Source organism: Schistocerca cancellata, chromosome 4, assembly GCF_023864275.1.
Source record: "Schistocerca cancellata isolate TAMUIC-IGC-003103 chromosome 4, iqSchCanc2.1, whole genome shotgun sequence".
NCBI classification, from domain to species: Eukaryota; Metazoa; Arthropoda; class Insecta; order Orthoptera; family Acrididae; genus Schistocerca; species Schistocerca cancellata.
The window spans coordinates 276,889,374-276,917,229 of NC_064629.1; the positions used below are offsets into that span (position 1 = coordinate 276,889,374).

The 27,856-nt window shown below is 39.0% G+C and overlaps 1 protein-coding gene across 2 annotated transcripts in view; it reads right to left on the bottom strand.

Moving 5' to 3' along the window:
* The window catches only part of LOC126183498 (WASH complex subunit 4), a 179,968-nt gene that overhangs the window by 46,822 nt on the left and 105,290 nt on the right, over positions 1-27,856 (bottom strand). For both annotated transcript variants that reach the window (XM_049925535.1, XM_049925536.1), the window contains exons 13-14: positions 26,046-26,200; positions 10,339-10,518 (exon numbers count right to left, since the gene is read on the bottom strand). In XM_049925535.1, the coding sequence (XP_049781492.1) occupies positions 10,339-10,518; positions 26,046-26,200 (335 nt within the window). The remainder of the gene's footprint in view (positions 1-10,338; positions 10,519-26,045; positions 26,201-27,856) is intronic.

Below are 27,856 nucleotides of genomic sequence, written 5' to 3' on the forward strand. Positions count from 1 at the left end.
TTACAAATTTTTCTCACATAGTGCCAATCAAACTAGCAAACAATCTATGAAAATACTGTCTATGGTCTTGCTGCTGTTGTCCTCAACACTAATTGGAAATTACATTATGTGTACCAGACTACAAGATTCAAGCAATTTCTTTTCTACGGCAAAACATTTCAAAAGTTAATACTGAAAAAAAAATAAAAATAAAAAAAATAAAAAGAAAAAATAAATAAATAAAAATAAAAATTACGTCTTTCTTAAGAACTGAGCCTAGCATGATATCAAGTCTGGAGAGCAAACTCATGTAGTCTGAATTGGCGTATGTGTAGAGGGCTACAATGAGAAGTTTTTCCCTTGAAAATTCAAAAATTTGATTTTTGTAATGTGACTACGAAGTCTTTCGTGACTGAGTCCTTGCATAAAAAGTTCTCGGTTTACTTGCCATGTCAAATTTGGATAAAATCCCAAGCTTTCGATGACTACCTCCATTATCTTCATCAGGGGTAAAACTGACTGTCGTGGACCGGTGAGGCTTCCGCTTTTATAAGCAGTGGACGACTTCTCATTGGCTGGATGATGTCACGGAGAAAACAGCACGTACCGAGGTGGCGGCCTCTATATCCATAGATTTTGTTTGCGCGCTTTATCCAGCGTTGCTTGCAGCGCCATCCATCGCAACAAGCGGAGAACTGCGAGGAATGGAAGAAGTCTCCCTCTGCGCTCTTTCTTTATCAATTGTGCGCTTCCATGCATTGCTGAGTGCATAACCGGAGTCTCTGTTGAAATTATTTTCACACAGTCTTAATTTCAACTGCTTCCCTGATGACAGAGTCCCAATAGTTTGAAGCACGAGCAAGTAGTCTTGTTTCATCAAATAAAATCTTATGTTTATTTAACAAACTGTGCTCAGCCACCGCTGATTTTTCTATGTACCTGTATTTCACGTGACACTGATGTTCCACACAGCAATCAGCAACAGTTCTTATAGACTGGCCCACATAATTTTTCCCACACTCGCAAGGAATGCTGTAAATTCCCGGTACTCTCAGCCCAAGATTATCTTTCACGGGTCGCAGCATTTCCTTAATCTTCCTGGGTGGCTGAAAGACTGATCTGAGTCCCTGCTGGCTCAGGACTCTGCCAATCTTGCTGGTCATTGCACCACAGAATGGTAGCTGCGCGATGTGTTGGTCCTCTTGATCTGTTCAAACAGCATCCTTCCTTGGTTTCTTCGCCAGAGTAGATCTGATATCACGATCGGAATATCCATTTTTTATGAATACCATCGTCAGATGGTTAATCTCGGAGCTGAGATGATCCTTGTCCGAAATAGTCCTTGCTCTGTGTACCAAGGTATTCAAGCATAGCTATCTTCTGAGCTGGGTGGTGAAAACTACGCGCGTTTAGATATAAATCTGTATGCGTCTGTTTTCTGTACACACAATGTCCGAGACTTCCATCTGATTTCCGCTCCACCAGCACATCTAAGAAGGGTAACTTGCAATCCTTCTCCACCTCCACTGTAAATCTTATGTTCTGATGTATACCATTCAAATGATCAACAAACTGCTGCAGTGCCTCATTGCCGTGTGGCCAGATTATAAATGTATCATCAACATACCTGAAGTAGCAGGACGGACGTAAGGGAGCACTGTTCAATGCTCGTTCTTCGAAATCATCCATGAAGAAGTTAGCTATGGCTGGTGACAGTGGCGAACCCATGGCTGTTCCGTCAGTCATTTCATAATATTTTCCACCATAAAAAAAAAAATAAAAAAAAATAAAAATAGGTGGTTGTCAAAGTGTGTCGAAATAATTTCAGTATTTCAGGAGAGAAATGAGCAGCCAACAGTTTTAATGTAACTTCCACTGGAACCTTTGTAAACAAAGAGACCACATCTAGGCTGATCATGATGTCATTCGGACCTATCCTCATCTGCTTTATAATGTCAAAAAACATTTTTGAGTTATTAATATGATGGCTACAGTGGCCGACTACAGGTGCTAATTATTTGGTTAAGTATTTTGCCAACCGATATGTAGGAAACCCAATAGCACTAAAAATAGGTCTCAACGGAACCCCATCCTTATGGACTTTGGGTAGACCATATAACCTGGGTGGTCTTGGTGCTCTTGGTCGTAGATTCTCGACTAGTTCTTCTGGGAAGCCAGAGTTCTTCAGTAGCTCCCCTGTCTTCCTACTAAGTGCTGCTGTGGGATCCCGTTTAAGAATATGGTACGGTACGTTTAGTCCCTTACTGAGAACCGAGATGGTGGCATCCTTATATAGTTGCCATCTGTTTTTGTCGGCAGTTTTGTCACCTTGGGACTGGAAATGGATAAACACGACCTTGGCTGCACATCAGCGAGCTAATTTAAGTAAGACTACAGCAAAACAGGCTGATAAATTTGTGCACCTAAAGATTAAGGAAATGCTGCAACACGTGAAAGATAATCTTGGCCTGAGAGTACCGGGAATTTACAGCGTTCCTTGCTAGTGTGGGAAGAATTATGTGGGCCAGTCTATAAGAACTGTTGCCGATAAAAATCAGCGGTGGCTGAGCACAGTTTGTTAAATAAACAAAAGATTTTATTCGATGAAACAAGACTACTTGCTCACGCTTCAAACTATTGGGACTCTGTCATCAGGGAAGCAGTTGAAATTAGACTGTGTGAAAATAATTTCAACAGAGACTCGGGTTATGGGCTCAGCGTGCAACTGATAAAGAAAGAGCGCAGAGGGAGACTTCTTACATTCCTCGCAGTTCTCCACTTGTTGCGATGGATGGTGCTGCAAGCAACGCTGGATAAAGCACGCAAACAAAATCTATGGATACAGAGGCCGCCACCTCGGTATGCGCTGTTTTCTCCGTGACGTCATCCAGCCCATGAGAAGTCGTCCACTGCTTATAAAAGCGGAAGCCTCACCGGTCCACGACAGTCAGTTTTACCCCTGATGATTTTTGTAATGTTCTGCTTTGTCAATTCTTTTGAATGCAATATTACATGGGCATAAATAGCCACTTCTCCCTTCTGCAATGAACTCCTAGCACAGATTACAGGTAAGATGTGCCCGTCCAAAGTGAGATTTTGTATTTCTTTGCTACATAAATGATGCTCTGACACATAAATAATGCCAATGTCAAGACCTATTAGTAGGGACAGGAAACTTTCATGATGGCATAAAAATAGCCCAAGATTGGCAGTTTTTTTACAAAGTGTCGCTAAATCAGTGATTTTTATGACATGTCATGAAATTTGTCATTTTCCTGTATAAAAAAATAATATACAGGATGGTTATAATTAAAGTTAAACTTTCAAAATGCTGTAGAAATAACACCACTGGTCAGAATGATATTAAATTGCAACAGAATATTATCGGAGAAGAGGGAACGCATATGGCAGAAGAAGAAAAACAGTGTGAAAAATGATCAATAGATGGTGCTGTATGTGCCAGAATACATAAATGAAAACACCTGTCATACCCACAACCCACTGAAGTTGGCATAAACATGCTGGACACATTGCTTTCCCTCCTTTCGCGTCTGTAATGTTCGCCATGACTGTCTCAATGCAGGATCACGTTCTGCTTGTAAAGCGGTATTACAAGAATGATGAATGTGCACACATCGCTCTGCTGAAGTTCCAGACACTGAACGGTTTGAAAAAAAGGAACTGGTTCAATGACTGCCGTCGGTCTGCCAAAAATGATTTGGAAATTCGAAAATACTGGTTCTTTTGGTGTGCAATCTGGGAGGAAGGGAGGAGAACGAATTGATTCAACAGGAAGCAGTGGCCACAGCAATGCAGGAGGAGACAAGTGGTGGTGTGTAAACGTGTAGTGCACGAAGAATTGCCTGAACATTGGACATACCTGTGCACACGGTGCATAAAATCCTACGAAACATCCTTCTTCGCTATCCATTGACAATTACCCATGCGCACAAATTGCTTCCTGTTGACCTGCCAGCACGAGAGACCTTTGCTTCAGAATTTCTTGCTCTCATGGAAGTGGACAATGATTGGCCATAGAAGATTTTGTGGACAGACGAAGCCCACTTCCATCTGACAGGATATGTCAATACACAGAATTGGTGAATATGGCCAATGGAAAATCCACACGCAAATCAACAAGTATCACTTCATCCTGAAAAGGTCACTGTGTGGTGTGGTTTTACGGAACCATTTATCATAGGGCCATAGTTTTTTTGAAGAGACAAGTGCTTCTGGTCCTGTTACCTGTACCGTCACTGGTAAGCACTATGAGTGTGTTTGGTACAACCACATCATTTCAGCTCTCCAACAGCGTGGATATGTGGATGGATCAGTTTTATGCAAGACGGCACACCTCCGCACATTGCAAATCTAGTTAAGCAGCTGCTGAAACACTATTTCGGAAATGCTAGAATTATCAGCTGCCATTTCCCTACAGCCTGGCCATCCTGCTCACCTGGTCTTAATCCGTTTGACTTCTGGCTGTGGGGCTATCTGAAAGACATTGTGTTCAGTGTTCCAACTTAAAACTTAGCTGTATTGAAGACATGCATTGCCGAAATGCTTTGATCAGTTGTAGAACGTGCTGTTTTTCAATTTCAACTTGTTGCAGAAAACGGTGGACAGCATATTGAACATGTTTTGCGCCAGTCACATGGAAATAATCTGTTCCGAGTTTGATTGGTGCTTTTTATGCGGTTTTTTCCTTCAGGACAATTAAAAAGCCATTTTTCCCATCCGATACGATATGACCTTGCCATGGTGGATGGGCTTACGTAACTAACAATATCACACCTGTACACCCATGCACAATGAGTAGTACAATTTGTTTAATGTCAAATGTACACCTTAGGCATTGCTGTACGATTCATTCATCATTTGTAGTCGACCACTATTAAATTATGATGCGTACAGCACCATCTATTGCGGCATTTTGTAACTATTTATTTTTCTCCTGTTATTCAATACTCCATTGCAATGTGACGTCATTCCGACCAGTGGTGATATTTCTACAGCAGTCTGAAAGTTTAACTTTAATTATAATCATCCTGTACATCTGAGGATGGCAGTTTAGCAATATTCGTAAATTGTAGTTATGGAATGTTGAAATTGAATTTTGACTTCTTTTTTCCTCAAGGCACGGTTCGTGTATAAGCTTAAAATGACAGATCATATCCTTGTAACTATGATGTGTTGTCACAAATCACACCAAAATTGGAGAACACTGAAATTGCCAAAAAACCCAAGTTGGCAAAAAGCCAGCAAAACTGGTAAAAAAAAAATTGCACCAAGATTTGGGAAAAAAAATAGCACCAAATATGGCAAAAACAGCACAAAATTTGGAAAAAAAGTAGCACAGCATTTAGCCATAAAATAAAGTGATTTTTCCCTGTCCCTTTCTATTAGCATTTGACCTAATTTAGCTGTAATTCATGTAATATATTGTTCAAATAAGCTTACTGCATCTCTAATCTGCTTTCCCCATTTATTGACCTAACTACCTCAAATGAGGATATCTCCTATCTGACTTCAACCTAAAGGTAGGTCTGCACTTTCAATGTCTTATCACCAGTATTTGTCCTCGTGAATTCTGAGTAGCAATCCTATCATACCAACTGCCTATACAGAATAATAAGCCCTGTCTCTACCAAGAGTGTTCTCAGCCCCTTTCACTATCACTAAGTGATCCTTTTTAGTAAGGTCCAGCCTCTGCACAGTGTATGGCTATGAGGCTGCCCTGCATGTCTCACTGGCTAATGTGATACCCTGGTGGTGCATTAAGTTACGCATTTCAAGTTACTTATGTTGTGCTGACTGATATGTGGCGCAGCCATAATCTGACTAAGAATGAATGGATTGTTTGTAAAACTAAGTAAGTTATGACCTGGCTGGCTATCAAACTCTTTCTGTTCTGACGTGCAGAATTACCTGCATGCCCTTTAAGTCAGGCATCCATGTCAAATTTCTCAGCAAATACACGGCCCCAACATCTCATCACATCATCAAAATTTTGAATGATGTAATTGTGACAGGTTACAACATGATGACACACAATATCATTCAAATGAAAATCTAGAATCTGTTTCCCTCTTCTGTTCCTTTACCTTTCGAGCACCCACTACAACTGACGTGGTGATGTGAGGTTGGCCAATAAACAGAAAATAATAATATTGTCCAGATGCAGGAAGTGTTGCACAGAGTTTATGACTGTGGTCAGTACACAGAATGTCCCACACCTAGAATAAAATACATTTTTCTGGGCTAAAAATTTTTTTTTGGTAAAGTGTGTTTTAAGCAAACCATTATCGATTTATTAACCGGTAATCAGATAGGAGTAATGCAGAAGTAAGTTTTATATTGAATCAGAAACTAAGAATGTGGATAAGCTACTATCAACAGTATAATGAATGCATTATTGTAGCCAAGATAGGCACAAAGCCCACATCTACCACAGAAGTTTATATGGCAACTAACTCTATAGATGAAGAAGAGATTGAAGAAATGTATGATGAAATGAAAGAAATTATTCAGATAGTTAAAGGAGATGAAAATTTAATAGTGTTCATTAGTAGGAAAACTAGTAGGTGAATGTGAACTGGGGGGAAAGGAATGAAAGTGGAAGGCGCCTGGTAGAGTTTTGCACAGAGCATAATTTAATCACTGTTAAAACTTGGTTTAAGATGCACGAAAAAAATACATGTGGAAGAGACCTGGAGACACTGGAAGGTAAGGGCAAGACAGAGATTTCAGAACCAGATTTTAAATTGTAAGACACTTCCAGGGCCAGATGTGGACTCTGACCACAATTTATTGGTTATAAACTATAGATTCACAGTGAAGAAATTCACAATTAATAAAATGTTCCAGGCTATTACGCTTTGCTTGAAAGGATTTCACCTTAAAACCCAATGTTTCATCCCCATCTGCGGAGGACAGTTTCAAGGGGTATCGTAGCTTTTTAGAATGTCTGATTTACACCCTGGCTCACTACTGACTACAGCAAAATTCTGCTTCTGCACAGTGGCGTGACATCACATGTTTTGGCTACATGAGCGCTATCGGCCACTGTCGACTGCTGTTGTCTGCTGTTGCTATCATCCCATGATGAAAGACTGGTACACATCATCATCATCATCATCATCATCATCATCAGCAGCAGCAGCAGCACTGGAATCCAAATGTCATTCAATTTCATGCCGTCCACCTACCTACTGAAATTCCTTGGGTGTTTTGTAATCTCTATGACCTCTCTGTACAGCCCTTCATGGTATCTGCTTGTAGCTGACAGGACGAGTCCTATCAAAATGAATGTGGCGGTTCCCTGGCTGCATAGCACGTTCTGCAACAGCTGATCTGTCAATCTCCTCTAGTTGCTTGACACCCCACAGCTACACATTATCCTATAAATTCCAGCTTTCTCAAGCGGTTGGTGAGCATCCTTGGCCGATTTAAGGTGATCTTGTATCTTGCGTGTCGGTGTGTAAATTACTCCATTTTTTCAAGATTTTTTTCTATCCAGTTAGTTACGTCCTTAAATGGCATGAAAACTTTTAATTTCAATGGTGCTTTAGCATTGCTTTCATTTCTACGTGTTGGTCTTAACACACTATTCACCTCAGTGAATGAATAACCATTCTTGACTGATGCATTGGTGAGATGTTTTAATTCTGCGTCAAGCAGCTCTGTTTTGCAGATTTTCCTTGCTCTATCTGCCAACGTTTTTATGATGCCTTGCTTTTGTTGTGGGTGGTGGTTGGAATCTCAGTGTAGGTAAACGTCTGTGTGCGTGCGTTTTCCATAAACTGTGTGGCCTAAGCTACCATCTTCTTTCTTGGAAACTAGCACATGAAGAAAATTTGATCTTCCACTTGCTGCCTCCTACATGGTAAACTGAATGTTCTGAATGACCCAATTCAGATGTTTGTGAAAACAATTCAGTTCCTTCCCGCCACACTGTACAAAACAAACATAGCCTCCACATAATGGAACCAGATTTCAGTTTCTTGTTCACAGCTTCCAATGCCTGCTCCTCGAATTTTTCCATAATGAAGTTCGCTATAATTGGGCTTAAGGGACTCCCCATAGCGACACCATATGTCTGACCATAGAACTCTTTGTTCCATTTGAAATACGTGGTTGTGAGACAATACTGTGAGTTCTTGATGACAGCATTATTACAACCATATGTGAGCCAATCGGATTCATATATCAAGAATTCAGCACATTTTATCAGTAAATTAAATGGCATTGTGGTACAGCTGGAAGACATATTAGTTTTGATGTGGTGTCGCTATTCAGTATGGTTCCACTTAATGAAGTGTTGCAACAGCTGAATCAGATTTTTCCTTCTGATTTTTCAGAATTGTTTAAATATTGCCTCACAACCACGTATTTCAAATTGAACAGTAAGTGAAACTCCTTGCTTCTTAGCAATTAATTTGATTATGACATATATAAATTACTCTAACTACCGTATGCACTGGTCAAGTAACCCTGCTTTGAGGATTCTTATTGCTGACATTTTGTAACTGAAGATATTTGAGAAAATAAAAAAAAAATGCATTTTGTGGTCACTGATAATATTCCTGAAAATAGCACTGACAGTTTTGTTACAGTGAAACCCATTTTGGACATACTGAAGCGGATATTCTCAGAGACAGTAACTCATACTGAGTATCAATCTGTAAATGAAATGAGAATCCCCTTCAAGGGCAGGAGCAGGGCAAAACAGTAGGTTAAGTCTAGATGCAAGAAGTGGGGATTCAAAGTGTAGCTATGCCTTTCTTTTGTTGTGGGTGGTGGTTGGAATGTCAGTGTAGGTAACTGTCTGTGTGCATCTGCTCTAGCTCAGTTGGATATGTGACAGTTTTGTGGGACATCACAAGGGAAAAAGCAGAAACAGGCTACCACAATACACCCTAACATTGGTCCTACTGGGAAAACTATTGTAAGAATGTGCCAAGGGTAAAAGGAAAGACTACTTTGTGACAATCTGCTCACAAAAACCTCACTGTTTTCATACCTGAAGCAAAAGAAAATTCATGTAATGGAAACCATAAGGTTGAACAGACTGCAGATTACAGGGTGCAGAGGATAAACCAACTAACAGCAAAGCTCTAATAAAATCAGGTCAGGTTTCAATGTCTACAGCTACATCTAACGACAATGTAACAGTTGTGCGATGGGGGAACAGAAACACTGTCCATGTGGTATCTACCTTTCCTGATGTGGCACCAACTGATAAAGTCAAAAGATGGGAAGTGAAGAGCCATGCTCACATAGAAATAGAAAGTCCCTGTGCCGTAGCACGCTACAACAAATTTATGGGAAGAGTAGATATGACTGACCATATGGTGGCACGTTATCCTCACACTGTAAGAGCAATAAGTTTTATTTGAGAATATTTTTCTCACTTTTATAATGTTGTCCTGGTAAACACAGGAATTATTTTCAGTAGAGCTTCAAGTGTGTGACGAAAGCATGGCAGACCATCAAGCACCCCCGACTTTGCTCGCTTGAAGAAAAAGCAACACCTTGGATGTTTTACAGATATAAGGTTGGATGGAGTAGCAAAGAAGGAATGTAAGAGTCCCCTAAGGGCAGAGATAAAAACTGCAAAAGAAGAGCCAGATATATTTGCAAAAAAAAATGTAAAATGCTAGTTTGCCTGGAATGTATGGAGTTCTCCCACAATAACTAATATGAACAATTTCTTGTTGGTTGAATTTTGCCTTTACAACATTTCTTAGTTTCTTTATGTATTCCATCATGTTTACGCTTATATAACCTGCTTTGCACCACGTACACAAATGTGGCCACTTCTTGTTTTCATTGCTGGACAATACAATTGTACCAACAACACATTTGTAGTGACTGCCTAACATCTGAAATATAGTGTAAAATTGTCTGAATTGAAATTATTAATACAACTTATCCCTGAAGAGGTTACAACAATAAGTTCAATGCGTCTCCAAACAAAAAAAATCATCAATTAATTTTAATTTAGTGTCAACAACTCCTAGGCATTTCCACAAAAGATTAGTTTAACAGGGAACCATCATCCACTGATGACTGTACCCTTATCTGCATGCCTGCACTTCACAGGAGAAAGTTGCTACTATGAATGACACTGATTTTGATGATGAGAAATGAAGTCATATAATTGCAGTCACGTGGATATTGGAACAGGAAGTGCTACCACATAAAAAACTATTATTAATATTATTACATTACATACTACAAGATTAGCACAGTTTAAACCACTTGCTAATGATACAAAATTATATATTTAATTTACAAGTACAATAAACATATTCTTATTTTGTTTATGTCAGTTCTACATATCTAAATAATACTCACTGCAGTGTTCATAATTCCAGTCCCATGAGTTCTGATTGAATTTGCTATATGGCGAATGTTAATTGTGTTGAGATGCTTGTTACTGCTCGAATGCTGAATGAAAATTTGATTGTTCAAATTGTACAAGTACTGGCACACAAATTCATTGATGTTTCTCATGATTTCCAAAACATCCAGACCCTGCACAATAAATTGAAGTTTAAGCAACACTTTTAGAATATATAGCCTGAGGGTTGAAAAATTCACCACATGTCTTTCCAAAGATATGATATTTGTGAGCTTTTTAAGACCAAACTCAGACCCATCCAGGGAGAAAATGTTTTCTCTGGCTATGTTTAATAACAAATTATATACTTCAGCAAATGATTATATACTTCATTTTAAGATGACATGATTACATCAACAACTTAAAACATTTCACATTTTGTTGAAAACAAAAATATTTGCTAATGTTTTAGAAAAATTATAGACCTATTCACACAACTATTTATAAATGAATAAACTGAACTTCATACTATAAATTACTTACACATACTTCTAAACCAACTACTTATGACATCATAATATAGGCGAACCATTCTATAACTGTTCACATTCACATAAATAAAAAATCAACACTAACAGATAAGAAAGATCTATAGTGTCGTGGAGGAAGGGATGTTAAAATGAAGGAAAATGTGTCAGAGAGAATAGGATACGAAATATAGTAAATTATTAAGCACAGTGCCAGCTTCAGTTCGCAAATGATAGAAGGGACAAAGTTCCAAATCAAGATTGATTACAAAATCAAAAATAGAAAGAATAAGGCAAGGAACGAATAACAAAAAAGGGGAAAAGGAGAGAGAAAGGGGTGCAGGTATGGGCAGGGAGAGGAAGACGAGTATAGAAGAGTCGAACCAAAATACGGAAACACCAGAAAAACATGACATTACCATGACCTATACGGTGTAGGAAACCCAGTGGCATTCAAAACAGCTTCCAGTTGTCTCAGAATGGATAAATACAGGTCTTGTGTGGTTTTCAGGTAATCTTATACCCATCTTCCTGCAAAATTGAGGGCATCAGGTAACAATGATGGAGGTGGATAGTGATCATATATTCTTCTCTCCTAAGTAAACCACAAAGACTCAACAATATTGAGATCTGGCGGCTGTGGTAACCAGGGGAGATGCAACAATTTATCCTTGTGCTCACAAAATCAGTCCTGGATGATGCGAGTTGTGTGAACAGGGACCCTGTTGTCTTGGAACACAGCATCAGCACTGGGGGAAAAACATTGTACGGTGGGATGGACTCGATCAGCCAAACTGGTAACATAATCTTTGGCAGTAATGCGACCTCACAGAGTAATCACAGGGTCCATGGAATACCACGATATGGCTGCCAAAGTCATCACCAAGCACACACCATGTTTCACTCTATGGATGTAAACTCGGCAGGAAATTGGAAATAGTGTGAAACAAGACCTTCTAACCAGATTAGTTTCTTTCATTGCTCCATAGCCCACATTTTATAGTTTGAGCACCATGTTTTGCTGTTGCAGGCATTTGCATCACTGATGGGTTGTTTAGGAATTCCAGATCGTCCTGCACATCCCCGCTGATGGGGCTCCCTTTGTGTTGTTTTCAAGTTGACAGAATTCACAAGTGCAACACTCAAGTTCTGCAGTGACTTTTGCAGCTTATGGATTTCCAGCACACTGGATCAATAATGGGAAAGCAAGTTGTGTTGATGAGTCTGATGCAGAAAACAGCCGAAGTTGCAAGGTTCAGTTTTTTATTTAATTTATGACTATAAAACTGTAATTTTCACTTTCCATGTCATAGGATGATTTGAAAATGGGTTCAGAGAACCCAAAACTAGTCATTAATTAGATAAAAAACTGAATTTTGCAACTTTGGCTGTTTTCTATGTCAAACTTCTTTTTCATCACAATCCTCTTTAATAACCATCTGCTCACAATCAGTCAATACACACTTTTGCCCCCCTCCCCTCCCCCTCACTATGGATTGTAAACGCAGATAGACTAGGTAATGGGTATCAAATCACATACTCAATGCAGAAAAACACTGGTGAATAGCAATGCTATCCAGAATCATCACTTTCCCATGGGCTGTGTGTGCCTTCAGTTAGTTAATTACATTATTGGATACATCATTTGCACCAATTTATATTGTAATGCTGTGGGACAAGTGAATTTCCGGTCAAAAAATATACACTGAAGAGCCAAAGAAACTGGTACACCTGCCCAATTTGTGTAGGGTCCCCACGAACATGCAGAAGTACCACAACACGATGTGGCATGGACTTGACTATTGTCTGAAGTAGTGCTGGAGGGGACTGACACTATGAATCCTGCAAGGTTGTCCATACATACATATGAGTATGAGAGGGTACAAATCTTTTCTGAACAGCACACTGCAAGGTGTCCCATATATACTCATTAATGTTCATGTCTGGCGAGTTTGGTGGCCAGCGGAAGTATTTAAATTCAGAAGTGTGTTCCTGGAGCCAATCTGTAGCAATTCTGGAAGCGTGGAGTGTTGCATAGTCCTGCTGGAATTTTCCAAGTCCATCGGAAGGACCAACGGACACGAATAGATGCAGGTGATCAGACAGTATCCCTACATGCATGTTATCTGTCAGAGTCGTATCTAGATGTATCAGGGGTCCCATATCACTCCAACTGCACATGCACCATGCCATTACAAAGCCTGCACCCTGCTGACATGCAGGGTCCATGGATTCATGAGGTTGTCTAAATACCCATACACATCCACCTGCTCAATACAGTTTGAAACGAGGCTCGTCCGACCAGGCAATATGTTTCCAGTCATCAACAGTCCAATGTCGCCGTTGATGGGCCCAAGCAGGGCATAAACCGTTGTGTTGTGCAGTAATCAAGGGTACACGAGTGGGCCTTTGGTTCTGAAAGCCCATACTGATGATGTTTCACTGAATGGTTTGCACGCTGACATTTGTTGATAGCCCAGCACAGAAATCTGCAGCAAGTTGTGAAAGGGTTGCACTTCTGTCACACTGAACGATTCTCTTCAGTCGTCAATGGTCCCGTTCTTGCAGGAACTTTTTCCAGTCACATTGATGTCAGAGATTTGACATTTTACCGGATTCCTGATACTCACAGTACATTTGTGAAATGGTCATATGAGAAAATCTGCACTTCATTGCTACCTTGGAGATGCTGTGTCCCTCCACTCATGCACAAGGACTGGGCAAGGCACTTGTCTTATATGGGTGTTGCCGACCGCAGCATCATATTCTGCCTGTTTACATATCTCTGTATTTGAATACGCACGCCTATACCAGTTTCTTTGCTGCTTCAACATATAATTTTTTATTTGTGTTTATAGCTACATACTGGCCATTTAAGCAATATTAAAAATAGCACAGTGGTGTAAATGAAATAAAAATGAACATATGTTCTTTGTCTCTATTCATGTTACAAATGAAACACAAATTTGACAACAAAGTAAACATATTTTTCTACTACAATACACACGCTACCAGTGTTTAGTTAAATATTCATCTTTGGGATGGAAGGCATTGTCCAGAAAAAAATGGTGTTAGTTTAGATTTAAAATTTGCTTCAGTAACTGTCATATAGTTTATGCCAGACAATATCTCAACCCATCACTTTCGTGTCTGTATCAGAGAACAGTTTAAGAAACCTTCATGGACGTAAGGATGCTTCTGTTCTAGATCACAGCTCACCTCACCTCATTCCTAACTAACACATCTGTGATGCTGTCAATCAAGATCCAACGCTTAATAGATGTCCGGAATTTCGGATGGCAGCTGAGGGGTCACAATTCAGGATGGTTCCCTATTGCTATTAATGTTTCGTGAAGTCTATTACATGACACACTTTGCTGTCATCTGGTTGAAGTGGGTGCTACACAGATAGATGTACTTGATTCAATTTGCACATAGAAGTATGTGCTTGTGAATTAATGCTGAAAAATAGGTCAGTTTTCATTGTAACTTAATGGTATACCCCACTTAATGGTATTCCCCACTGGGAAAGTTTGAACTATTTATGAGGAATCTGGATTCCTTACTGTGATGTCAGACAGCAGCAAGCAGTTAATAGCCTGTGGCAACTTCAATGTAGATTTTCTAAAGGATTATGACACAAAAAATGATCTGGAAACCTTATTTGGATCCCACAATTTGGTCTCAGTAATTAACTTTCCAACACAGATAGGTAAAGCCAGTAGGACCCTAACTGATAATGTTTTCTTTGGTGAAGCTCAACGTAAGAAAATAACTGTATACCCAGTAACAAATGCTCTCTCTGATCATGATGCACAATTAGTCAAGATAAATAACATGACTCCTTACAGTACCGATACTCCTCACTGGTAATCATTTAGAATAATTAATGACTCCACGACAAAAATTTTTAAGACTAGTTTATAGGGGATGACATGGGATGTAATTTATAATGAACCAAATGTTAACATAAAATTTAGTCTACTCCATTATAAATTCATATCATCATTTGAAAATAGCTTTCCACATAAACTCATCAGAAAGGACACTAAACAGCCAAGTAGAAAACCATGGATCACTAGAGGGATTAAAGTATCTGGTGAAAGGAAATTGGAAATGTCTCTTTTAGCAAGAACAAGCAGGGATCCTGCAATAGTTGCACACTAGAAAAACTTCCAACAACAGACTTAAGGCTATATGAAATGCAGTGGAAAGAGATAGGACAACCAGCCACAGAACAAGACAACATCATTACTGAATTGAATGGAAGGGCTATAAATGATAAGACACAGGTAGGAAATGCATTCAATAATTATTTCTTAAATATGGTAGAAAGCATAGGTAGGAACAGTTCAAGAACAAAATTACAGCACTATGGTGAAAATGTGTCTTACATAAAATTCAATCATATGAATATATCACCAACATCTCCTTCTGAAATTAAGAAAATTATATATTCTCTCAAAAATAAAAGCTTATCTGCTTTTGATGGTGTTTCCAATAGGGTACTAAAAATTTGTTCCCATGTAATAAGTTCAGTCGTCTTTGAAATATGTAATGCTTCACTAACTCGAGGCATTTGTCCAGAGAAATTGAAATATGCCCTTGTTAAACCCGTCTTTTAGAAAGGTGATATGAGAGATATCAATAACTACTAACATGTTTCATTGTCGACATCATTCTCCAAAATTTTTGAGAAGATGATGTATTCTAGAATAGTATCTCACCTTCGCAACAACAGTATCCTTACCAAATCAGAGTTCAGGTTTCAGAAGGGTTGCTCTACTGAGAATGCCATTTACACATTCACTCATCAGATTTTCCAAGCATTATGTAATATAATAGTGCTGGTTGGCATTTTCTGTAACCATTTGACTGTGTGAATCACAGTATTCTCTTAGATAAATTGTTGTTTTATGGGAGTGATAGTATAGCCAAACAATGGATAATATCCACATGCAGGAAGTTGTACTTAGTAATTCAACCAATATAGTCCAGAGACATCATTCTGACTCAGAAGAAATTACGTATGGGGTTCAGAAATTACGTATGGGGTTCCCCAAGGTTTAATTTTAGGTGCACTACTATTCCTCATATATGTAAGCGATCTTCTGTCTAGTATAAAACAACCAGAATTAGTTCTTTTTGCAGATGTCAGTAGTATTGTACTCAAGCCAAGCATACATACAGAAACAGAAGAAATGGTAAATGAAGTTCTTAAGAGTATCTTTGACTGGTTTTTCTGCAAATAGTCTCACTCTCAATTTTAAAAAGACACGACATATTCAGTTCTGCACATCTAAAGATATTACACCAATGATAAGTGCAACACATGGTCAAGAAAAAATAGAGTGTGTGGAAACTCAAAATTCTTATGGGTCTACCGTATTTACTTGAATCTAAGCCGCACTTTTTTTCCGGTTTTTGTAATCCAAAAAACCACCTGCGGCTTTGAATTGAGTGCAAAGTAAGCGGAAGTTCTGAAAAATGATGGTAGGTGCCGCCACAACTAAGTTCTGCCGTCGAATATATGTAGCAGTACACAGGCTTGCTTTGCAGTCACAAAGATAAATACTGGCACCAAAATCTCAGTCAGTAAATAAATTTAAAAAAATGGTGGAAGATGAGCTCTTTTTTTCTTCACCCCGAGTTTCGACCACTGCATTTTCATACATTATCCAACGAAGTAAATACAAATTCCGTATTGTTCATCTTCAAATGTAGCAGCATTTCAATGTACTACGAAAATCCGACTGGCAAGACTGTTTGGGATGTTTGTCAATATGGCCAACTCTACGTACTGAATTTCTTCCTATCTGTGAGAAGAGATGGTTGCTAATAGGAACTTTTATGAATTGTGAATCACATGCAGTATTCTCTTCACCATAAAAATAATACAAATATAAACATTTTGCCATGTATCCTTTCGTGTCTGCTGCTATCTCATTTAAATCCTGTCTGCCTAATAAACTACGAAACTAGAGTGAGACATCAGCAACCGCAGAAGAATATACATACATGTCATGTTTATATTCGTATTATTCTTATGCCTAATAGTGATACGGTCAGAAATGAAGCACAGCAATTGATTAGATTTTTAAATCTAATATGACTCTAATTTCTGTGCAGAATGTAATGTACTAAAGAGGCGTCTGCAAAGATTTTCAAACGGAGAAAAATTTTCGCTAAACTCTCGTTCAGAACATCTATCACATGCAGTCTATTATTTGGTTCCTGCTGATCATTATCAAAGAAAGCAGCAGTGTAAGTAACAACAAATAGCAGTCTCTTGCCATTGTTTCGCTAATGAGACGATTCCTCTCTCTCTCTCTCTCTCTCTCTCTCTCTCTCTCTCTCTCTTTTTTTTTTTTTTTTAATTGTGAGTGGTGGTAGCGCACTCAAACGCAACCCATGCCGCGAGCGGCGACAGGCCGTAAACACTCATTATCAGAATGTGACAAACAATGCATGCCACAGTACAGTAATGCATTTTCAGCTTAGAGTGACGTAAACACCTATAACAAAGAGAACGGCATTTACCAGATCAAAGAAAAATAAGCAATCGATTAAAACCAGACGAAGCACGTGAAAAAGGAAGGGTACCCGTATAAATACGGATGGAGCGTCTGATGCATAGCAATGGCTACCTGGCAAAGCTTAACTGCTAAGCTTACGACTTGAACCAAACTACAGTAGCTGCATCGTCATACATTCGACCTAAATTGTGTCTCATATTACAATGGACCAACTTTGTTTCGACTTGGAGGTGCGGCCCAAAACTTTTCTCCCTCTTGAATTTCGAGTCTCAAATTTCAGGTGCGGCTTAGATTCGGGAAATTTTTTTTTCCTCGATTTAGAGTCTCATTTTTCAGGTGTGGCTTAGATTCGAGTAAATACGTCATATTGATCAGAATTTAAATTGGAAAAAAAAAAAACCATTTTGGAACTCCTAAAACAACTTCCTTCAGCCATATTTTGCTTAGAATCATTGAAAATCTTGGAGAGTCACAAACCAGTAAGTTTATGTATTTTGCACATTATCATTCCATAATGTCATATGGAATAATGTTCTGGGATACCTCATCTTTAAGAAGGAAAGTCTTCATTGTGCAAAAATGTGTAGTAAGAATAAAATATGGTGCTCACCCACAATCACCTTGTAGACATATGTTTAGGGAGTTGGGCATTTTGACTACTGCTTCACAGTATATGTACCTCATGAAGATTGTTGTAAATAATCCATTATAGTTCAGAAGGAATGATAAGATATGTAATTACACCACCAGAAGGACAAATGACATTCATTACTCCATATTAAGGTTGTCTTTAGCACAAAAGGGGATGCACAACGCTGCAACAAAAATTTTTGATCACGTACCCAGTGATATAAAATATCTGACAGACAGGAAACTAAAATTTTATAACAAACTGAGAAAGTTTCTCCTTTGCAACTTATATTTTGTAATGTGTAAAAGATATTGGGTAGGAATTACTAACTCATATCTGTGTGTCTTTTTTCTTTTTTACAAAGAGAAACACTTAGAAATGTTCAGAATATAACTGGGAGTACAAATTAATTTGTGACATGAAAGTAAAATAACTCATTCCACATTCTTAATGTAACCATGGGTACGAACTAATTTGTGATGTGAAAGTAAAATAACTCAATTCCACGTCATTACGATCTATCATGCAAAATGACCCATGGGACATGAAACTAACTTACTAGGTTGTTAATATGCACAGGATCTGAATGTTTTTACTGGACAAATGCAAGAATATAAATAGTGAAAAATATATTTAAAAAGAAAGATGATGAGACTTACCCAACAAAAGCGCTGGCAGGTCGATAGACACACAAATAAACACAAACATACACACAAAACTCTAGCTTTCGCAACCAACGGTTGCCTCGTCAGGAAAGAGGGAAGGAGAAGGAAAGACAAAAGGATATGGGTTTTAAGGGAGAGGGTAAGGAGTCATTCCAATCCCGGGAGCGGAAAGACTTACCTTAGGGGGAAAAAAGGACAGGTATACACTCGCACACACACACATATCCATCCATACATACAAGACACAAGCAGACATTTTCTTTTTTACAAAGAGAAACACTTAGAAATGTTCAGAATATAACTGGGAGTACAAATTAATTTGTGACATGAAAGTAAAATAACTCATTCCACATTCTTAATGTAACCATTTACAAATGTCTGCTTGTGTCTTGTATGTATGGATGGATATGTGTGTGTGTGCGAGTGTATACCTGTCCTTTTTTCCCCCTAAGGTAAGTCTTTCCGCTCCCGGGATTGGAATGACTCCTTACCCTCTCCCTTAAAACCCATATCCTTTTGTCTTTCCTTCTCCTTCCCTCTTTCCTGACGAGGCAACCGTTGGTTGCGAAAGCTAGAGTTTTGTGTGTATGTTTGTGTTTATTTGTGTGTCTATCGACCTGCCAGCGCTTTTGTTGGGTAAGTCTCATCATCTTTCTTTTTAAATATATTTTTCCCACGTGGAATGTTTCCCTCTATTATATTCATAATATAAATAGTGAAGGTGATAGAACATTATGGCAAGTCAAACCTTTGAAATAAATCATTACTAAATGAGAAAAAAAGAGAGATACGAAAACGCTATTCCTTTAAGTTGGAGACAGATGAAAAAAAGCAACCCAGCAATTGCTATGTCAATCCATTGTTATGACATGTACAAAAAAAAGAATTATTTTATGACAACCTTTGTGAAATATATGTACTAAAAAAATTGCAACAGCAAGATGAAAGTGGTAAAGATGCAGAGCACTCGAGTCCAATGAATAACAGAGAAGCAGCAGACATTACACACAGAGTGATGGAATTTAATGCCATAAAGAAGAAAAATGTCCTTAAGACAGAAAATCAGTAGTTAGGTCAGTTAATGTGTTAGACTAAAAATGCAGGAATGCCCAATGTAGAGATAACTGTAATCCATTATGGACAGAAAAGCCAAAATTTCAGTTGGGGGAGGGGGATTTAAGATAAGGTATCAATACCTGTTGAAATTTTGTCGTTCTGCAAATTTCTTAGGCACAAGGAGATGATGAACAATTACTGTTAAGTCGTTAGATTGGAATATATACAGGCATGAGAAAGGAAACTCAACAGAACTTAAACGAGTAATGTGCAACAGTTTTATGTGTGCAGTGTATGGCTAATACTTTTTTTCTTCTTAGGGGACCAAGTCTCTTTCTGCAAGAAATCTTAAAATTCATACACTCACATCCATAACTGAAATAGTACACAAGATCCTAAAAAATATATATATGAAGCATAGCAATAACATGTGTGATAAAAGGTATGGTGCTAACATTATGATACTTGACAATGATATGGATACAAAATATATCAAAAAGCCTGTCATGGGGAACACAAAAAAAAGGGTTTATACCACCACATCCCTGCCTCCCTTCTCCCCCTCCCAGTGAGCAATGGACCAGGCTGCGGTGGGGTGGCTTGCGAGCCCCAACAATACAGAAAGCTGTACCTAGATGCCTGCTGACAGGCCAGATACATGTGTGATCCCTTAAATGGGGCAACAGCCTTTTCAGTAGCTGCAGGGGCAACAGCCTGGATGAATGCCTGATCTGGCTTTATAATATCAACCAACATCGTCTTGCTGTGCTGGTAATGTGAACTGCTGAAAGCAAGGGGAAAACTTCATTATTTTTCTCTACAGCATGCAGCACTACTGTGTGGTTAAATGATGGCATCCTCCTGGGTAAAATATTCTACAGGTAAAACAGTCCCCCATTTGGATCTCCAGGCAGGGACTACTCAGAGGACGTCATCAGGAAAAACAAAATGGGCAATGTATGGGTCAGAGCATGGACTGTTATACTCCAATGAAAATTACTTTGTGACTGGCAGATTGTAGTTGTGGGGAACAATGATACTGATGTGCAGCCAGCCACTCTTCACAAGGCACTGCATGTAACCTACAAAACAGGCAATAAAGCAAGCATGCAGTGCTAGAGGAAAATTTACAACTGGATGGCAGCAGGCCCCTACCACTCAACTTGCTGGAAAGTCCATCACAAAGTAATTTTAACTGGAGTATAGATCCCTTAACCAGACAGACAGGTTAGAAAATTTAAGAATGGAAGTGAACAGGTTGAAATTAAGATATAGTTGGGATTAGTGAAGTTCAGTGTAAGGATGAACAGGACTTCTGGTCAGGTGAGTACACATTTATAAATACAAAATCAAATAGGGGTAATGCAGCAGCAGGTCTAATAATGAATAAGAAATAGGAATGTGGATAACCTACTATGAACAGCGTAGTGTACACATTATCATAGGCAAGAGAGACAAGAAGCCAATACTGAACACAGTAGTACAAGTTTATATGCCAACTAGCTCTGTAGATGATGAGATTGAAAGATGTATGATGAAATACAAGAAACTATTCAGATAGTTAAATTAGAGGAAAATTTAATTGCAATGGGGGACTAATTCTGTAGTAGGAAGAGATGGTAAAATAGTATGTGAATATGGACTTGGGGAAATAAATGAAGGAGGAAACTGCCTGGAAGAATTTTGAACAGAGCATTATTTAATCATCATTAACACTTGGTTTAAGAAGCATGAAAGAAGGCTGTATATGTGGAAGAGCCCTGTAGACACCAGGTGGTTTCAGACTGTTTATGTAATGGTAAGACAGATTTAAGAACCAGCGTTTAAATTGTAACACATTTCCAGGGCCAGGTGTGGACTGTGACCACAATTTACTGGTAATGAACTGTGTATTAAAAATAAAGAAATTGCAAAAAAGCATGAAATTAAGATGGGACCAGAATAAGTTTAGAGAACCAGAGGTTGCTGAGAATTTCAGAGGGAGAATTAGGCAACGATACAGTAAAAGAGGAATGGGAAGTTTTGAGAGATGAAATAGTGAAGACAGCAGAAGATCAAATAGGTAAAAAGACATAGCCTTGTAGAAATCCTTTGACATCATAAGTGACATTGAATTTAATTGATGAATGGAGAAAATATAAAAATGCAGCAAATGAAGCAGGCAAAAGGGAATACAATCATCTAAAAAAATGAAATTGACATGAAATGCAAAATGGCCACGCAACAAAGGCTAAAGGACAAATGTAGGAGTACAGAAGTACACAGAACTAGGGGAAAGATACATACGGCCTACAGGAAACTCTGAAGACATGTTTGGAAAGAAGAAAAGCGGTATCAAGAGCTGAGATGGAAAGTCAGCCCAAAGCAAATAACGAAAACCTGAAAGTGGGAGTACACAGAGGAGCTATAGAAGGGAAATGAACTTGAAGGTTATGTTATAGAAAGGGAAGAGGAGTAGAAGATAACATAGGAGATATGGTACTATGAGAAAAATTTGAAAGAGCACTAAAGACCTAAGTCTAAACTAGGTCCCTCGAGTGGACATCATTCCTTCAGAACTACTGATATCCTTGGGAAAGCCAGCCGTAACTTAACTATTTCACCTGGCATGCAAGATATTCGCACCAGGTGAAATACTCCTAGACTTCAAGAAGAATGTAACAATTTCAATTCCAAAGAAAGAAGGTGCTGAAAGGGTGTTAATATCTTAGAAGATGGGTTAACAGAAGGTAAGCTTACGTTTATAGCTTTTGCAGGCTTGGAGAAAGCTTTTGAAAACATCGACCAGACTCCACTCTTTGAAAATCTTAAGGTTGCAGGGGCAAAATACAGGGAGTGAAAGCTTATATACAACTTGTACAGAAACCAGATAGCGGGTGGGTGGGTGGGTGGCTGGGTGGGTGGGTGGGGGGGGGGGGGGGGGGGGTTGTTGGTTGGTTGGTTGGCTGGCTGATTTGGAGGAGAGGACCAAACAGCGAGGTTATCGGTCCTGTCGGACTGAGGGCTATGCGTGAAGCGTTCAGTGAATTTGAAAGTAAAATTCTATGTACCGACTTGACAGAAAATCCTACGAAGTTCTGGTCTTATGTTAAATCAGTAAGTGGCTCGAAATAGCATATCGAGACACTTCGGGATGATGATGGCATTGAAACAGAGGATGACACACGTAAAGCTGAAATACTAAACACCTTTTTCCAAAGCTGTTTCACAGAGGAAGACCGCACTGCAGTTCCTTCTCTAAATCCTCGCACAAACGAAAAAATGGCTGACATTGAAATTAGTGTCCAAAGAACAGAAAAGCAACTGGAATCACTCAACAGAGGAAAGTCCACTGGACCTGACGGGATACCAATTCGATTCTACACAGAGTATGCGAAAGAACTTGCCCCCCTTCTAACAGCCGTGTACCGCAAGTCTCTAGAGGAACGGAAGGTTCCAAATGATTAGAAAAGAGCACAGGTAGTCCCAGTCTTCAAGAAGGGTCGTCGAGCAGATGCGCAAAACTATAGACCTATATCTCTGATGTCTATCTGTTGTAGACTTTTAGAACATGTTTTTTGCTCACATATCATGTCGTTTTTGGAAACCCAGAATCTACTCTGTAGGAATCAACATGGATTCCGGAAACAGCGACCATGTGAGACCCAACTCGCTTTATTTGTTCATGAGACCCAGAAAATATTAGATACAGGCTCCCAGGTAGATGCTATTTTCCTTGACTTCTGGAAGGCGTTCGATACAGTTCTGCACTGTCGCCTGATAAACAAAGTAAGAGCCTACAGAATATCAGACCAGCTGTGTGGCTGGATTGAAGAGTTTTTAGCAAACACAACACAGCATGTTGTTATCAATAGAGAGACGTCTACAGACATTAAAGTAACCTCTGGCGTGCCACAGGGGAGTGTTATGGGACCATTGCTTTTCACAATATATATAAATGACCTAGTAGATAGTGTCGAAAGTTCCATGCAGCTTTTCGCGGATGATGCTGTAGTATACAGAGAAGTTGCAGCATTAGAAAATTGTAGTGAAATGCAGGAAGATCTGCAGCGGATAGGCACTTGGTGCAGGGAGTGGCAACTGACCCTTAACATAGACAAATGTAATGTATTGCGAATACATAGAAAGAAGGATCCTTTATTGTATGATTATATGATAGTGGAACAAACACTGGTAGCAGTTACTTCTGTAAAATATCTGGGAGTATGCATGCGGAACGATTTGAAGTGGAATGATCATATAAAATTAATTGTTGGTAAGGCGGGTACCAGGTTGAGATTCATTCGGAGAGTCCTTAGAAAATGTAGTCCATCAACAAAGGAGATGGCTTATAAAACACTCGTTCGACCTATACTTGAGTATTGCTCATCAGTGTGGGATCCATACCAGGTCAGGTTGACAGAAGAGATTAGAGAAGATCCAAAGAAGAGCGGTGCGTTTCGTCACAGGGTTATTTGGTAACCGTGATAATAGCGTTACGGAGATGTTTAGAAAACTCAAGTGGCAGACTCTGCAAGAGAGGCGCTCTGCATCACGGTGTAGCTTGCTTGCCAGGTTTCGAGAGGGTGCGTTTCTGGATGAGGTATCGAATATATTGGTTCCCCCTACTTATACCTCCCAAGGAGATCACGAATGTAAAATTAGAGGGATTCAAGCGCACATGGAGGCTTACAGACAGTCGTTCTTCCCGCGAACCATACGCGACTGGAACAGAAAAGGGAGGTAATGACAGTGGCACGTAAAGTGCCCTCCGCCACACACCGTTGGGTGGCTTGCGGAGTATAAATGTAGATGTAGATTAGGTAAGGGCGAGGAAGGTAGTCGGCCATGCCCTTTCAAAGGGACCATTTGCCTGAAGCGATTTAGGGACATCATGGAAAACCTAAATCATGATGTGGGTTTGAACCATCATCATCCTGAATGTGAGTCCAGTGTGCTAACCACTGCGCCACCTCGCTCAGTCCAGACAGCAGTTATGAGTGGAAGGGCATGAAAGAGAAGCACCTAGTCGAGACGGAAGTGAGACAAGGTTGTAATCTATCCTAGAAGTTATTCAATCAGCACATTGTGCAAGCAGTAAAGAAAGATAAAGAAAAATTTGGAGTAGGAATTAAAGTTCAGGGAGAAGAAATGAAACTTTGAAGTTTGGCGATGACATTATAATTCCATCAGAGACAGCAAAGGACTTGGAAACACAGTTGAATGGAATGGACAGTGTCTTGAAAGAGGATATAAGATGAACATTAACAAAGGAAAACAAAGGTAATCAAATGTAGTCAAATTTAATCAGGCAATGTTGAGGGAATCAGAGTATGAATTGGTACACTGAAATGAGTACAGGAATTTAGCTATTTGGGCAGCAAAATAACTGTTGGCCAAAGTAGAGAGGATGTAAAATTTAGACTGGCAACGGCAAGAAAAGCATTTCTGAAGAAGAGAAAGTTGTCAACATCAAATATACATTTAAACGTTCAGAAGTATTTTCTGAAGGTATTTGTATGGAGTGTAGCCACGTGGGCAACAAACAATTTAGACAGAAGCTTTTGAAATGTGGAGAACAAAAGAATGTCAAGGTATCACCAGTTAAGTATTGGAGGGAAGTGTGGGGGTAAAACTTTTAGAGGGAGACCAAGGTATGAATACAGTAAGGAAGTTCAAAAGAATATAGGTTGCAGTAGTGATTCTGAAACCAAGAGGCTTGCCCAGGTTAGCATAGTGTGAACAGCTGCATAGAACCAGTCTTCACACTGAAGACCGTATTATTTTTACAGACACCAACCATCACAATACCCCTAGGAACATCATACAATGAAGTATGCACTCATATCAAAGTCCTGTCCAATTTCATAACTCTAGCCAGCTCATTTTCACAATATTGATACGATTTTAACGTCTAAAAGATGGCAGGAATCACTCTCTAGGGTAAACAGGATAATACTCCACTACTCTTGGGTCAACTCACAATAGGAAAAGACTCCATACTCGCAGAGCTCTGTGGTGCTCTTGGGGAAGAATTACGTATCTGGTGGGTCACTGAACAAACAAAGGAGCCTCTTTAACCAGTTGATACACAGTCTGAGATGATAGCTGTGATCCTGAGGCTGCAGCAAGGTGTCTCTGCAGATGTGATAAAGCTTAGAATACACAGCGACACTATGGCATTGTTTTCTTGTGGATCTCTAATGTGTCTTATTTTCTCCTCTTTCTTTTCACTCAAGCCACAAATGAGGGAAAATTTTCTTTTATCTTCTTTTTGCTACGATTGGAATAAACATCTATCAAGTGCAAACATTTATAATTGCATACCTGTTCAAGTGTCTGACTGGGTAAATGGTCTTCCACAGTTACCAGTCCAAACTTATTCCTTGCAAGTGTTCTCATTTCTTTGTAAGTTTTCCAATCATGTAAAGCCACTGTTGTCAGATTGTAAAATGTTTCATCAAGGTAATGCTCCACATAACCTGAAAGCCATGCATTAAACTTAGAAGTTACTGTTTCTATACCAATTATTTGGATGCAGCACACAAAGAGGGTTATTTGGATGCAGCACACACAAGTCACATTTATCAACTTTATCTAAATTCAAAAAGTAGTTTCACTCATCAAACATGTCTGCACAATTATTTTTTTTAAAATCTCTGTACCATTCTAGTTATTGCCATGTTTGAACATAGTAAGACTCTCACTCATACAAATTATCAAGATTTTACAGGAACTTGGAACTAAAATGTTACTGTGGGTACAACTATTTCCTTTGATCTAATTCAAGACTGTGTGTTACAGCTGGCCATGTAACATTACACTGGTTCTCAAAGTGCTGAAGATAATGTGTTTTCTTCTTCTTACTTCAGTGACTAGAAGGTGAATTACAGCAAGAGCGTTAATTTCACTAGGAACAAATATATCCCCCCCCCTCCCCTTTCCAGCTGCACTTCCTCCCACTGATGTATGTACCTTTCCAGCTGCACTTCCTCCCACTGATGTATGTACAAACTCATACAATGGTGAAATGGATGCCTGAAAAGCCATGGCTCTTAATGGTACAGCATGTAGTAAATGAGAAAAATTCCTTTTGCAACAATTCATAAGCCCCAATGCCCTCACACTTACATACAACTCAGCATTATAAATGGTTTATTGATTTGAAGATGAACTCTAGAGAGAACTACAGAAATTACTGAACTTTTTCTACTTTTATGCATCAGTTTACACTAAAATCAATCTCTTTAAAATGGTACAAAATGAAAAGCCAGCAAGTATGTTTGCAATGCATTCCTTCCTAAGCTAAGTTAGTGTGAAAATTGTTATGGGCATGTGAAGGAGTCCAGGAGACAACCACACTGTATAGTATTAAAATTAACCATTCCCATTTACAAAAAGCTGTATTCCGGATGAAGCCCAAGTAGTCACATCGAGAACAGCCAGTTATGAAGAATACACGACAAGTTTTGGCCCTGGCACAAAAATGGCACTGATATCAGCGATATTTTTTTGTTATGTTGTTACTCATAGCAAATAAGTTAAGTGTCAACTTAATCTGGAGAATAGTTTTGTTTACACTGCTTTTTAAAGTAGTCATACTGTTAATGCTAATATGTCATCAGAGTGTCTTTTAGCTGTATTTCTGAAGAGATACAAGTTCCTCCATAATTCAGTGCAAGATCAACTGCCCAAGCCAACAGGAAATGTGGACATTGCCTTCAGCACAACAATAGACCATTTTTTTCTCTATTCAAACACACACACTGTCCCATTTATCTTAACCACTCTAAATAACATAACTGAAGAGGGCTGCTATGGTCAGAGTCAGTTAACATCAAAGTTTTCTGGGTATGCAATCACATACTGTAACTGACTATAACTGATGAAACTAATGTTTCAGCTACCATTACAGTGGCCTCCTCCTTTGCTTACATCAGTGATAGTTATTTACAACATGATGTGATAATATACCCAGAAAACTTTCACGTTAACCCGCTTGAAAACACTTTTTGTCCAAAAGCAAAATACAATCTACCAGGCAAATGATGTTTAGGTACCAGGGGTCGTTAACTAGCATGATTATCTTTCTTGCAACTTTGTTACACTGTTACCAACAGCTATGTGTCTTTTTTTAA